This window comes from Sycon ciliatum, chromosome 3 (genome assembly GCF_964019385.1).
Source record: "Sycon ciliatum chromosome 3, ocSycCili1.1, whole genome shotgun sequence".
In the NCBI taxonomy this organism is placed as follows: domain Eukaryota; kingdom Metazoa; phylum Porifera; class Calcarea; order Leucosolenida; family Sycettidae; genus Sycon; species Sycon ciliatum.
This window is the reverse complement of record NC_088645.1, coordinates 11,699,816-11,712,884: the sequence shown is the minus strand read 5'-3', so window position 1 is coordinate 11,712,884 and position 13,069 is coordinate 11,699,816. Positions and strand designations below refer to the sequence as shown.

General features: G+C 49.1%; 1 protein-coding gene across 1 annotated transcript; it reads left to right on the top strand.

The window, feature by feature from the left end:
- The first annotated feature begins 3,937 nt into the window (after positions 1-3,937).
- On the top strand, positions 3,938-12,756 carry LOC135812464 (uncharacterized). Its single transcript, XM_065325821.1, has 3 exons — positions 3,938-4,441; positions 5,568-6,074; positions 11,504-12,756. The coding sequence occupies exons 1-3, from the start codon at positions 4,357-4,359 to the stop codon at positions 12,499-12,501; spliced, it is 1,590 nt and encodes a 529-aa protein (XP_065181893.1). The 5' UTR covers positions 3,938-4,356; the 3' UTR covers positions 12,502-12,756.
- Positions 12,757-13,069: the final 313 nt, after the last annotated feature.

Here is a 13,069-nt window from a genome sequence, read left to right as displayed (position 1 = left end):
ATGCCGTTATCATTGCCGAGTTTCTCCAACAGCATCCACGACGCGAAGATCCTGCTGTTCGACAGGTTTGGAAATACGCCCTTGCTGACTGGCACCGCCTGAGAGCCTACCTCCGCAACATAGACTGGCCCGCCAAGATCCATGGGTGTGCGGAGCAGTCCTGTCAGCGCGTAACTGATGTCATCATGCATGGAATGAAACAGTTCATACCATCCAAAGAGCTTGTGGTGCACCAATCCAACCCTGTATGGTGGACACCGGACTGTTCTAACGCCAATCATGCCAAGGAGCGGGCATGGAAGCTGTGGCGACGCAATCCCCGCAACGATAACCACAAGGTCCAGTACATCACAGCTGTTAACCACGAAGTGGAAGCGTGTCATGCAGCGCGATTAGCACATCAACGTAGAATTCGCAACAAGCTTACTGCAGGTTTCCTCCGGGACAAAGAGTGGTGGTCAACCATCAAGAGCGCAGCAGGCAAGGGACGTTGCTCTGACATCCCCCTGCTGACCAACCCTGCAGGACAAGAGTTCCACTCTTCTCGTGAGAAAGCCGAGTGCTTTGCAGCGCATTTTGCGAACAAGTGTAGCCTTGGCAATAACGACCTCTGTGCTGCTGACCTGCCTGACCTGCAACGACCTGCCTATGCCACGCTAAAGCACATTCACTTCCGCGCAGCAACGGTCAAACGGCACTTGGCGAACTTGGCTGTATCAAAAGCAACTGGACCGGATGGCATCTCTGCTCGTGTGCTCAAGATGTGCTCATCTGAACCTGCAGACCCACTGGCAAAGCTCTTCGCCCTCTGCTTCTTAGCCGGTGTGCAACCTAGGGCATGGAAACTTGCCCATGTAGTCCCAGTCCACAAACGGTCCTCCAGATCTTTGGCATCGAACTACCGACCAATATCACTGCTAACGATCATGTCGAAAGTCATGGAGGGCATTGTAAACACGCAACTGGTTAACTACCTAGAGAAGCATGAGGTGTTGCCAAACAGCCAGTTTGGATTCCGACGTGGTAGAGGAACCGCAGATATCTTAACGGCTGTCCAACATGAATGGGTCCACACCATAAGTACTGGCGGTTGTGTCCAGGTCCTCGCCGTGGATATTGCCGGTGCGTTTGACCGGGTATCGCACACAGGAGTGCTGTACAAAGCAAAGCAGGCCGGCGTCGACGGACGCCTGCTTGTATGGCTACAGGACTACCTCACCAACCGAAACATCCGCGTTGTGGTTGGAGGCCAGACGTCAGATGCTCAACCCATCCAGGCTGGTGTCCCCCAAGGCAGCATCCTAGGACCCAGCCTCTTCCTTCTATACACCTGTGACATTGAACAATGTTTAACTCCAGGGACGCAGCTGAGCAGCTTTGCAGACGACACTACACTCTACAGCTTAGTACAGCCAACTGACGATCTCCAACAGTCCACCGCCTCCCTCCAAGGGTCCCTCAACAGTCTTGAGGAGTGGGGCCGCAAGTGGCGTATCTGTTTTGAGCCAGCCAAGACACAGCGCATGACTCTACATCGCAAGCACGTTCCCCCCTGCACTCCACCAGTCACCTTTGGAGGTGAAGCACTCCAGGAGACAGATACCCTGAAGCTGCTGGGAGTCATGCTCGACCCTACTCTCTCCTACAGAGCGCACACTCGCAGTGTTGCACTGCGCGCCTCCCAAAGGCTGGGTTTCCTACGAAAGGCAGCACCCATCCTGGACGACCATGGTCGAGTGACGGTCTACAAGGGATTCGTGCGACCCCTACTTGAATATGCCCCACTGGCCTGGTCGAGCGCAGCCGCAACTAACATGGCCCAGCTGGACAAGGTTCAGCAACGTGCCCTGCATTTCCTGGGACCTGGAACCATCCTCCAAAGTCTTCAGCTTCGTCGGATGGTGGCAGCCCTGTCATACTTGTTCAAGCTGCACTACATTCCAGGGCCTCCCCAGGTAAAGGCCATGCTGCCACCAACCAAGCCCCCTGCCGTAGCTAGCATGTGCACACGGCAAAAACGTCAGACGATGCCTTTCAGCTGAAGTGGACACCCCCTCGCACAGCCCCTGACTACCTCCTGCGATCCTTCCCCTTCTTCGCCATCACACCCTGGAACAACCTGCCTGCGGACCTCCTGCTTCACGAGCCTCATTCAAGACGCCTCCAAACCTTCAAGGTCAACGTATGTAAGGATCTAATCCGAAAGAGATGGCTGTGGTCCACACAGTACCTGTGACGATGATATTGAGATTTGAGACCCATTTAGTATTTACCTCTCTACTACTTGCTTGTTATGATTATTGTTCTCTCTCTTCATTTTCCCTTCTGGTTTAGTCATTACACGTATTTATATTATTTGGTGCAATACTAGCGCCCTTTTCTCGCACCAAATTATTATTTTTGCTACCTGACCATGCAACCCCCCCTTTTTTTCGATGCCAGGTTGCAACGCTAACGCCGAGACCCCTGGTCGGTCGAGTTGCTCCCTGTACATCGGCACGTCGTCCCTACATCCCCTGTGTCCTGTCTTGTGTTTGTCTCCACATGTCTCTTTGTAGGGCTGTGTTCCCAATAAATTAAAAAAAAAAAAAATACTCCTGATTACACACAACTGTCTGCAAGTACGCAATCACACCCTCATCCTTACCAAAGTCTCGGTCTCCATAACAACGACACTCGCGTAGGTGACTCCTCTGCTGAGAGCGAATCCAACAATTCCATGAGCATGTCCAGGTCACCCTGTGTGACCGACAACACAAAGCAGGAACATGAAGATGTGGCCATGGTGATACAAAACCATCCCTTCTCTACCTCGGTCTGACCATCGCTTTGTATGTTGCTAATCCCTTCCTTCCCCTTTTGTGTGCGCGTTTTTTGTTGTTTTTCCTCTTTTTCCGTGGTTGGTCTCACCCTCTCCTCAATTCAATTGGCCATCTTGGCACGCTACGAGGTGCATAAATACATAAATAAATCACTGAATTTAATCATAGTGGAGAGATCCTCAACTTTGAGGAGCAGTTGGAGCGAGCAGGCGCTAAAGCCCACTGCAAGGTTGCCACGTTCCTCAATGGGCGTCGTGACGCAGTGTACACATTGAGAGCACCTACATGTACATTGTCATGTACATGTACAATGTAGACTGTAGGACTATGGCAGCACAATCGTCATGCCTTGCCAATCTGTCAAACTCCATGCCATGTAATAATACATGACTGTGTAGACTCAGCAAGTCGCACGTGCCTAGGGCGTGCCTTTGACTTTACTACTGTACTGGCAAGTATAATCATTGTAGGTGTGTTTTCAGTCAACTTTTCACAGAACATCACCCGTACCGTACGGCCGTAGACATGTGCATTGTGCATGTACATACACAATGCACATGCACAACGCGTCATGTACATGACTGTATGTTCTCTCTAAAATAATGCTTTATTTACCCCTTGCTTCTGATCCATCGTCGCATTTTGATATTTTCATACACAGTAGGTGCAAACCCAGTGGTATTCTTCACGCTAGACACGCTTTTTTTTTTAGGATTCCCACAGCTTACCCAGCGAATTAAGTAAGGCGTCGACGGCTCTAGGGAGTATTGTGTCGCCACGGACAACAGGTACACGGGTGATAAGAGAAAAAAGACATTCTACGGTACTCCCATTACCAACAAGAAATAGAATAAACGAGGCGCTCCAGAAGATCACTACAACAAAGAAGGAACGAAGCGTCGAACACTACGGAGTACTGTGCTATGACTGACAACTAGCACACGGGTGATAAAAGAAAAAAATCCCCTGCTTTTTAGCACACAGCACGCGACATTTGTCACCTGTCATTGACATCACTGTCCTGTTTGGCACATAGCATTGGCTAGGATCCTGATGATTGACGTCTTCACACAGTCCCGTAATCAACAATCATATACCGGTAGCTAACTCGCCACTCAGGTGTGCAAGGCATAGGCATAGTGGTGGCCTGCGGAAGCGAAGGCTAGTTTGTGTGTTTCTGAACATTCAAGCGATGCCAACGCGAATCCCGCGAATTATTAAAACTCTGTTACTCGCTAGCGTGCCGAACAAAAACCAGGTCACACTTGGCACTGCAGGGACACTCCTCACTTGCACGCGTCTGCACTAGTAGTCAGCACATCCAGTAACATTATTCCCTCCGGTCTGCAGTTGGAGGTTGATTCAATGAATTGATCTGGAACTGAACGTTTCCTGGAAAGGAGAAGGTCACGAAGGTGCTGGTATTTGTCAGAGGAGTTTCTCCAGTTAGGGCGTATGTTGTATCGTGTCTCGTAGTGGGAGTCTTGAACGATAGGAGCGTCTGCCGGCGCGCTGACACCATCTCGTTGAGAAAATGAAGTGCGGAGTGCCGCCCATCGTTGTGCTGATCATACATGTAGGTGTGTTCGGAGTGATACTACGGGACACTGGAGCAACAGGTAAGATGATTGGTGTGTGTGTGTGTGTGTGTGTGTTTGTGCATGTGTGTGTGTGTGTGTGTTTGTGCGTGAGTGAGTATGTGTGTGTATGTGGTGCCAGCTAGTTCGGTTGGTGGGTACACTTATGCCTGATTGTGTTGGGTCTGTTGCCAACGGTCTCGGCTACTTGAAGGTGTAATGTTGTACCTGCCACCTTCGTTGTTGGTTCCAGGGTTCATATACTTTCTATTTGAAGTATACATACCTGTTAACCATGGACTGCTTCTGGCTAGATTAACTCTAGTGTAATCAATGGTGCTAGTGAAGCTAATATCAGATCCACTCTGATTTAGTCACACACACTAGTAGCACGTATTTATTACCTTCACTGGGGGCAGGGGTAACTGCAGTTGGATTCTAGGACGGATGCCACAGACGGAGTCACCCGCGGCCAAGTCAATAATTCCCTCTCTTCACACATTAGGCAAACTCAAGCTGGATACAAATCTATTTCATTCCTTGGTGCTGACCGCTTTAATGCGCTTCCCGGGGGGGGGGGGGGGGGGCCTTCGCACTAATCACATCCCCAATTTATTTCGCCAGGAACTTAACAAATTCATTCATCTGTTGGGAATGCCCAAGTAAAATAATAAAATACAATACAATACAAAATCACCACTGAGCAAAGGGAATTCAACGCACTACATTTTCTACCCGAATATGCAACTGGGTGCGTGGTTCAAATAGTTAGAGCACTGTTCTGAACATGATGTTGTGAGATACAATGCCAGTTCGATACGGGTCAAGTTGGAGTGTTTACCTGACGCATTGGGGTGTGTTTATGTGTGGTTTTATTTGTACATGTACATGTGTATGTGTGTACATGCATGTGTTGTGTGTGTGTGTGTCGGTGCGTGTGCCTGTATGTGTATGTGTGTGTGTTTGTGGGTGCGTGTGTGTGTACATGCGCGCATGTGAACGTGTGTACGTATGACGGTGGGCACATTTGTGGATGTGTCCGTGTACATGCATGGTACATGTGTGTGTATGCATATGCGTGTGCATGTGTGTGTATCCATATGGGTGTGCATGTGTGTTTGTGTGCTTTGGGCGGGAATGTTGGAACGTGTTTCGCACCACCTTGCAGCCTCGACAGCATGCATTTTGTCTGGAAGTGCAGGAAATCTTACCATTGATAATCACGCTAGGCTGACAAGTGCGCCCGGCGCTGGACCACTTCGCCAACCGCGGACAATTGTCCCTTTCCCGAACATATCCTTCTACAGCAGCTGTTCACTTGTCCAGATTGATATTATTGCAGACGGGCTTGGGTCGCTCTGCTACCCGAACTTGGCCATATTGGAGGAATTCCCTGGAAAAAAGTATCAGACTGCCTCTAAACTCATTCCACCTAGTACACATATGGGGGGCATTGCAACATGGACTGCGGTGCCCCTTGATGGCTACATATCTGATAACAGCAGTGTGACGAAAGCTTATATACTTGGGATCGCCGTTCAAGCCAACTGCCAGTTGAATACAAAAGTCATCTCATCGGAATTCGCTTTCGTCTTGCTGCAAGGCACAGCACCAAGTGTGTTAGAGAAGTTTCATGCTGGAAACCTAGAACCTCGTGTCACATTGACCATCCGTGGTAAGTGCCAATCATTCATGCAGGTATTATAATTATACTCATTGCTGTAGATAGCAAGCTGTTTTGGGCCATAAAAAGCCTCATCAGTACAGCTACGAGCTTTAATTAAGCAAGCCGAGCTACCAGCCATGGTGCAAAGGAGGCACCACAGACATTACGATAGCTCGTCGCTCTAGCGCCAGAGTGCTCTAACTAAAGCTTAAAAGTGGCGTTGTTTCCGTTTCTCGTAATTCGAGAGATTTTTATAACAATAATCGGCTAGGTGTTCGAGAAAGACTTTTGTAGGTCTCCTTGCGCTTTCGAGCTGTAGTCATTTTTCTTGTTGATCCCTTCCATTTGGGCTTAATTTGACTTCTCGTTAGCTTGGATACAAATTTTTTTGGCCATATCCAACAAGCCTGGTGACAAATCAATATCGTTATTATAGTTTATCCCTTTCCATTGAGTCAATAGGCAACGTCGGTCGGCAGCGGCAGTAGATCGGATTCATTGCCGCTCGCCTTATCAAAATACACAGAAAAATACCACTACGCTCTGCTTCGTTCTTTCGCCCCTGCTCAACATTATCATTGCATTTGTTCGCGTGCGTGGTCGCTCCTTGGCCTTGCATGTGTAAGTGGCAGTGCGGCGTGGTCGGCTGCAACGGCGGTCGATAGCGTGTACGGTTTCATTGCCGCTCGCTCCGTAACACTGATACCAGCATTTTTACTATTCATCATTCTTTGCAAATTCTTCACCACGGTCACTTCAAATCAACTGTATCTTTAGTTCGGCACACTGCCACGAGATTGGTGCCTTCGTCACACTGCTCCTTTCTCGTTGTAATTGGCTTCCGGCTTCAACTAGGCTTGCAAACACACGTAGAGTTTGACCGTAAAAATGTTCTTTTCTATCAGCTGTTTTGGCCATTCCAATGGCTCTGCAGTGCGTTTGGCAGGATCGTTACTTCTCCTTTGTTAGGGCTGTGCGCATCGCTGTTGGTAGCTGCATTTGGTAATCCACAATGGTTTGTTGTGGCTGTGCGAAAGGGGGCACATGCGTTCGCTGCGAGAGTGCCTCAAGCCCCAATCCGTGCTTTGACTGTTACCCCAGTCGGGAAAGGCACTGTGCCAACCGCATTCCCGGATCCATAAAAGCAAGGTTTCAAACTAATGTGCCGGACCCGAGAGTCAGGCAAACCACTAGTACCACTATATGTAGTGTCGATACAAATGGTAACACTAACTCTTGTACGGCATGTATTCGTGGCTGCTTGCCGCCGGTTGAGCCTGGTGCCGGTGATGGGATCTCAAACTTTACGCGCCCTGATGGCCGTGTTGGGGCTTCCGTCACCGTGTTGTCTGGGTCTTCCGCTCCGCAGCCGCTCGGTGGACACTCGGGGATGGCTTCTTCCACCATTGCCGTACCTATCCCCAGTGTGAGAGGTGCGCACCCAGATGATGAAGCACCATGTTTACGGACGGGTTCTGTATCAGTTTCCCCTAGGTTGTGGACTGATTATTGCGCGCCACATGAGCTACTTGGCAATGCCTGCGCCTTGACTAGCGTTGAATGTCCCTGCCAGCCTCTGCGTGTTGACTTACCGCATCGTAAAGACCCTGCTCAGGGGTCGGCCAATGCACCCGTCTCGACACCCCCTGTTGAGGAACATCCTCCAGGTGTAGCACCCGATAATGTCGTCCGCGCTTCTGTATTGGTTTCCCCCAGGTTGTTGACCGATTCTTCCGAACCACACAAAAAATGACAGTGGATGTGCTTTGCCAGATGTTGAATGTTTCTGGCAGCCTCTGCGTGTTGACTTACCACATAGAGAAGGCCCTGCCAAGGGGTCGGGTAATGCACCTGTCTCAATGCCCCTGGCGGAGCAACACCCTCCAGTCATACCATTATTATTCTTTATTTCCACGATGGCCCATGGCCAATAAGAAAGATAATATGATTTAAATCAGTCCAGAATCATATAAAATCAGTCTAGCAAGTAAGGAAACCAACACATTGCAGGGGGATGGGGCCACGATGGGGTACAGTGTGAGCTACTACAGGAGCATATGGATGATAGAATGAGGCTAGACGCCATTGATTTAAACGCATGCTTGCTATTTGTTTCACGCAGGTCGGGGGGTAGTTGGTTGAAATTGTGAAGGGATAGGTTGATGGGTGAGTTGGTGTGTCGGTATGTGTGTGATGTTCTCAATGTGTATGTTCTCATGTGTCGTAGTGCATATGGCTGCTCTGTGATTGGTCGTGCAAGGTGAGGCTGTTGCAGGTGAAGGGGAGCGCGGATGTACTTGATGTTGTGGGCAAGAGTAACCTGTCGTAAGAGTTGCCAGGAGACTAATGTGGGGAGTTGGAGATGATGAAGAAGTGAGCTGTGATGGACTGGTGCAAAAAGGGGGATCCGCAGGCAGATACAGGCTGCTCGTCGCTGAACGCGTTCTAATTGGTCCTTCTGTGTGCGGGTGGTGTTGGATAACACGAGACTGCCGTACTCTATAACCGGGCGAATGTAGCCATCCGATACTGTCATCCGTACCTATAACAAGGTTATTAGTTGGCAACAAAACCTTTTTGATCTGCCTAATGGGGCCTCCAGCAAGGCTTTTGTTCGAGTGCTCACTACGGAACTACGAAAATTCAATATATCTCAGGGAGTGGATGTTGATTCCTTGTATAGGTTTTTCGTGTTACCCTCTTTATTACTACAACGCGTAGGGCGTGCCATGGCAGCTAAGGATTGTGGCAAACACTTGGAGCGCCGTCTTGGGTTATGGAAGGATGGAAATCTTATCGAGCTCCTCGATGAGGGCGACACGATACAGCGGGGCTTAATGGGTAGGACTGGTCATGGGGGTCGTTTTGATGATGGTCAACCACGCCGGTTTGGTAAACTTTATGGCCCAGGGCAGAGTTACGACGGCCGCGCGTATGCTCAGCTCTTGCGGGAAGGAGCAGTCTGTTACGCCGGTTCTTGCTATGGATGATGTGGTGCCCGTGGGTGGCACTGATTGCGTAGTTGGTGATATCCTCCGTCAGAAACACCCTACGCCTGCTGTGCCTAATCCGGATGTGTTGCTTCCCGGACCACCAGGCCATGTGAATGAAATTTACTATGCCGGTATTAATATTGACTTGATAAAGAAAACAGCCTTGGCGGTCCATGGATCGGCGGGCCCGTCTGGTTTGGACTCCGGCGCTTGGCGCAGAATGTGGACGTGCTACAAGGGTGCATCGACCGACGTATGTGATGCCATAGCCATTTTTACGCGTATGATATGTACAGTCCAATTGCTGGTAGGATCTTTGGCACCCTATGTTGCTTGCCGTCTCATTGCGCTTAGACCTATCGAGGTGGGCGAGGTATTTCGCCGAATTTGTTCAAAGGCAGCCTTGTCTGTAATGAGGTCCAATATTATGGAGTCGTGCGGCGTCGAACAGGCCTGTACCAGGATCCCAACAGGTCTTGAGTCGATGCACCAGGCAATGGAAATTGCTTTTCAGCATGGCGAAACGGAGGCTTTGTTGTTGGTGGATGCCCAGAATGCATTCAATAGCCTCAATCGATGCGCCGCCCTTCACAACATTGCCAGGGTGTGTCCTCCACTATCTCAAATACCTACAAATACTTACCAGTCTCCAGCAACGCTGCATGTATCTGGAGGTGGAAGCATCCTGTCTTGTGAGGGAACTACACAGGGTGATCCTTTATCAATGGCAATATACGCTGTTGCATTGACACCTTTGGTCAAATCGTTGCGTGCTTCAGATAGAGTCTGCCAAGGATGGTATGCGGACGACTCTGCCACAGCGGGGAAGTTTGGTCCGCTCCGCGTGTGGTATGATAATTTGAAAACTCATGGTGAAGATTATGGATACAATATTAATGAAAGTAAAACTCAGTTGCTTGTGAAGCCTGGGCTAGAGGTGCCTGGGCTAGAGGTGCCTGGGCTAGAGGTGCCTGGGCTAGAGGTGGCTGCCAACGAGCACTTTGGAGACACGGCTATTGTTGTGAAGACGGATGGTGTTCGTTACCTTGGTGCTGGGCTGGGCACTTCCGCTTTGTGTCGTGATTTTGCAATTCAGCGTGCGGATGAGTGGATACAAGAGATGAATGTTCTGAAAGAATTTGCGGCTGTTGAGCCTCATGCGGATTATGCTGCAATGACACATGGTGTAAGGCACAGATGGACATACTTGTTTCAGGCTATGGATTTGGGTGAGGCGGTACTTGCTCCTGTCGAGACTTGCCTCTCTCAGGTTCTTTTGCCAGTTGTTGTGGGGTAACCCGCATTGTCTGGCGGTGATCGGAGGGTGTTGAGACTCCCTATTCGGCATGGCGGGATGGCTATCCTGGATTTGGTTGCTATGTCTGCGCACCAACGGCGTCTGTCTCGCCACATTTCGGAGCCTCTGGTGCTGGGTATTGTGGGTGGCTACATTGGGACATTGCATGTGCCCTCTCGATCTGTCGCCTCTCCGAGTCACAGGAGTGTAGTGTCCGGGAGTGACCACGTTGCCTCTACTCCTGTGGCAGTGATAGTGGACGCCGTGCGGGAGCGTAAGGCCCAGACCCATGCGCAGCAAAGGAAGGAAGCTGTGGCTGCGACGAGCACGGCTGCTGAAATGTTGTGTGATTGGGACAGGAGGCGTATTCTTGAACTATCAGAGAAGGGTGCCTCGTCCTGACTGGCTGTATTACCTATCAGGAGGCATGCTTTAGTTTGTCAGGAAGAGACTTCCAGGACGCTGTCGCTTTGCGATATCGAGTCGAAGGTTCGATGGACTTCTCGTGTGCTCTGGATGGCAGTCGTGAGTCAGTCATGTGTCAAGTAAAGTCAGCGGAATAGCCCGAGCTCCAGTGTGGGGAGCAAACCCTTTCTGTTTTTGTTTTGTTATTGTTTTTTTCCTTTTGGAATGGGTTTATTGAGTTTATTGATCCAGTTTATTTTTAATTATAAAAAATTGATTTGAAGTTTTTAGTTTGGGTTTGAAATTCTTTACACATGCATTTTTTCTGATTTCTTCTCCAGTGTATGATTTATTGCATTTTAAACCATTGTGTTAAAATTTAATTTGCCCGTAAAAGAGGCCTACAGAAAGAAGAAGAAAAAACTAAAGTAGCGGGCAATGCGTAGGAGTACACCATTTACCGATATTTCTGTAACCACTATTTTAAAGGAAAATCCTTATACAAGTACACGTATCATAGCGATAAAATTAATAGTTTTAGTCTGCGTTTACACGACAACGAAGTGCGACCAAAAAAGGAACGAAATCGTTGTGTTTACTACATGTATCATCGTTTATACTGTACTACAAGGCACGAAAACGCACCCGAAACGCACCCGAAACGGAATGAAACAGAATTCAATATTTTCCTTTTTACAATAATTAAAAAAGTTGCTTGCTCATCTTTTTCATTCTTTCTGCAGCATTGGATGCGTGCCATCATGCTGCATGTGATACCTGCCAGACCCTCTATCAAAGCTGTCCTGCATTAGCGGATGCAAGTGGAACAAGTCAGCTTCAATACTATTGCAGTAGTGCATCTAACTACACCTGCTCAACATCAACTGTCCTGCAGCCTACAAACCGTACAACACAGCCGACAACCTCTCCTCAACAGAACACCTCTGTAGCAGTTACAGCAACGAGTGTCGACGTGGCTACATCTTACACACAAAAATATAACTCGCCCGGTGAGACATCCTCCCCACATCCCAGCCCATTGACAGGAACATCCAAGCCTGATTCATCCGCTCCAGTATCACAAATTATTACAAGTGCAGATGTGGCCATCATTTATGTCTCGGGGCCATCAACTAGCGTCATCTTGGCCATTGGTGTGCCCTTGATAATCCTCGCACTGTGCTTGCTACTAGTACTACTGTACCGAAGGAAGAAGCGCACCTCTCTGGCAGAAGCTGATCAGTCACGGCTGCGACATCTAGAGTCCGGAAACGGGCTGATGCTCCCGCGTCCCTCGGGTAGCTTTGCAGCCCAACCTCAGACAAGTAGTGGAGCAGCACAAAATCCGTCCGAGACTGTATGCTATGATATTGCGTTGGAACCAGTAAAAGCAAGTAATTCCATGCGGATTTCCAGGTCTTCGGCCATTGCTGACGGTGAGAACCAGCGCCCTGACGATGCGGACGTTCCAATGGCTTCATTGAACAGTGAACATCACCTCGCCCCGCTATACTCTGAGCCGGACGCACCTGCAGATGCCAATGCCAGAGCGCAGGGATGTCACTACACGCTACCATCTACAGGTACACAATCACGTGCCAACCGCTATGAAAGCCTGGGTCCCCATAGCAACGCTCTCCCTGGTGGTACATCTCCCACTGAGAATGGAGCAACCAATGCTGGGAACACGCCCGTATATTTCTCCTTTACTCATGACAATACTCGGCATCAGGTCTACTAGAACGTCTCCACGGAGCTGTCAGGCGCCGTCAAACTGTGAACACAACTACGATTCCATATCTGCTGATCTGTAAGAAGACCTTGAGTCTGTGGGGACTGCCCTATTAAAATATGAATAGATAATAATCTTTGTTCATTTTTCAGTTGCAAGTTTATTGTTAGTACACGCATTCGTCATTGCTCTCGCTTTCATTGTTAAAATTCACACTTGTAAATTTCACTGCTGTTGTTCTTAGCGTTCTTAGATTTTCTATAATAGTTCAATTTTGTTTTCAATAATAATAATCTTCACTAGTTTGAGGGAAAGAGACAAACTGGAAAAGTCTGAAGAAAAAATTGACTGTCACCACCAGGACTCGAACCAGGGACCCTCGCTTGTAGCTGGCGATGCTCTAATCACTGAGCTATGGTGTAGTCGTCATCCCAGCAGAGACTGTTCAACATTTTCTTCCGACTTCGTAACTCACACTTCCTGTGACTCCACACAGGCGGGTGGGACGCAGCCCTCACTGTACCCACACACTTCACGTACACTCTAGTACGCGGGGAGCCCCAAGTCATAAAATCTT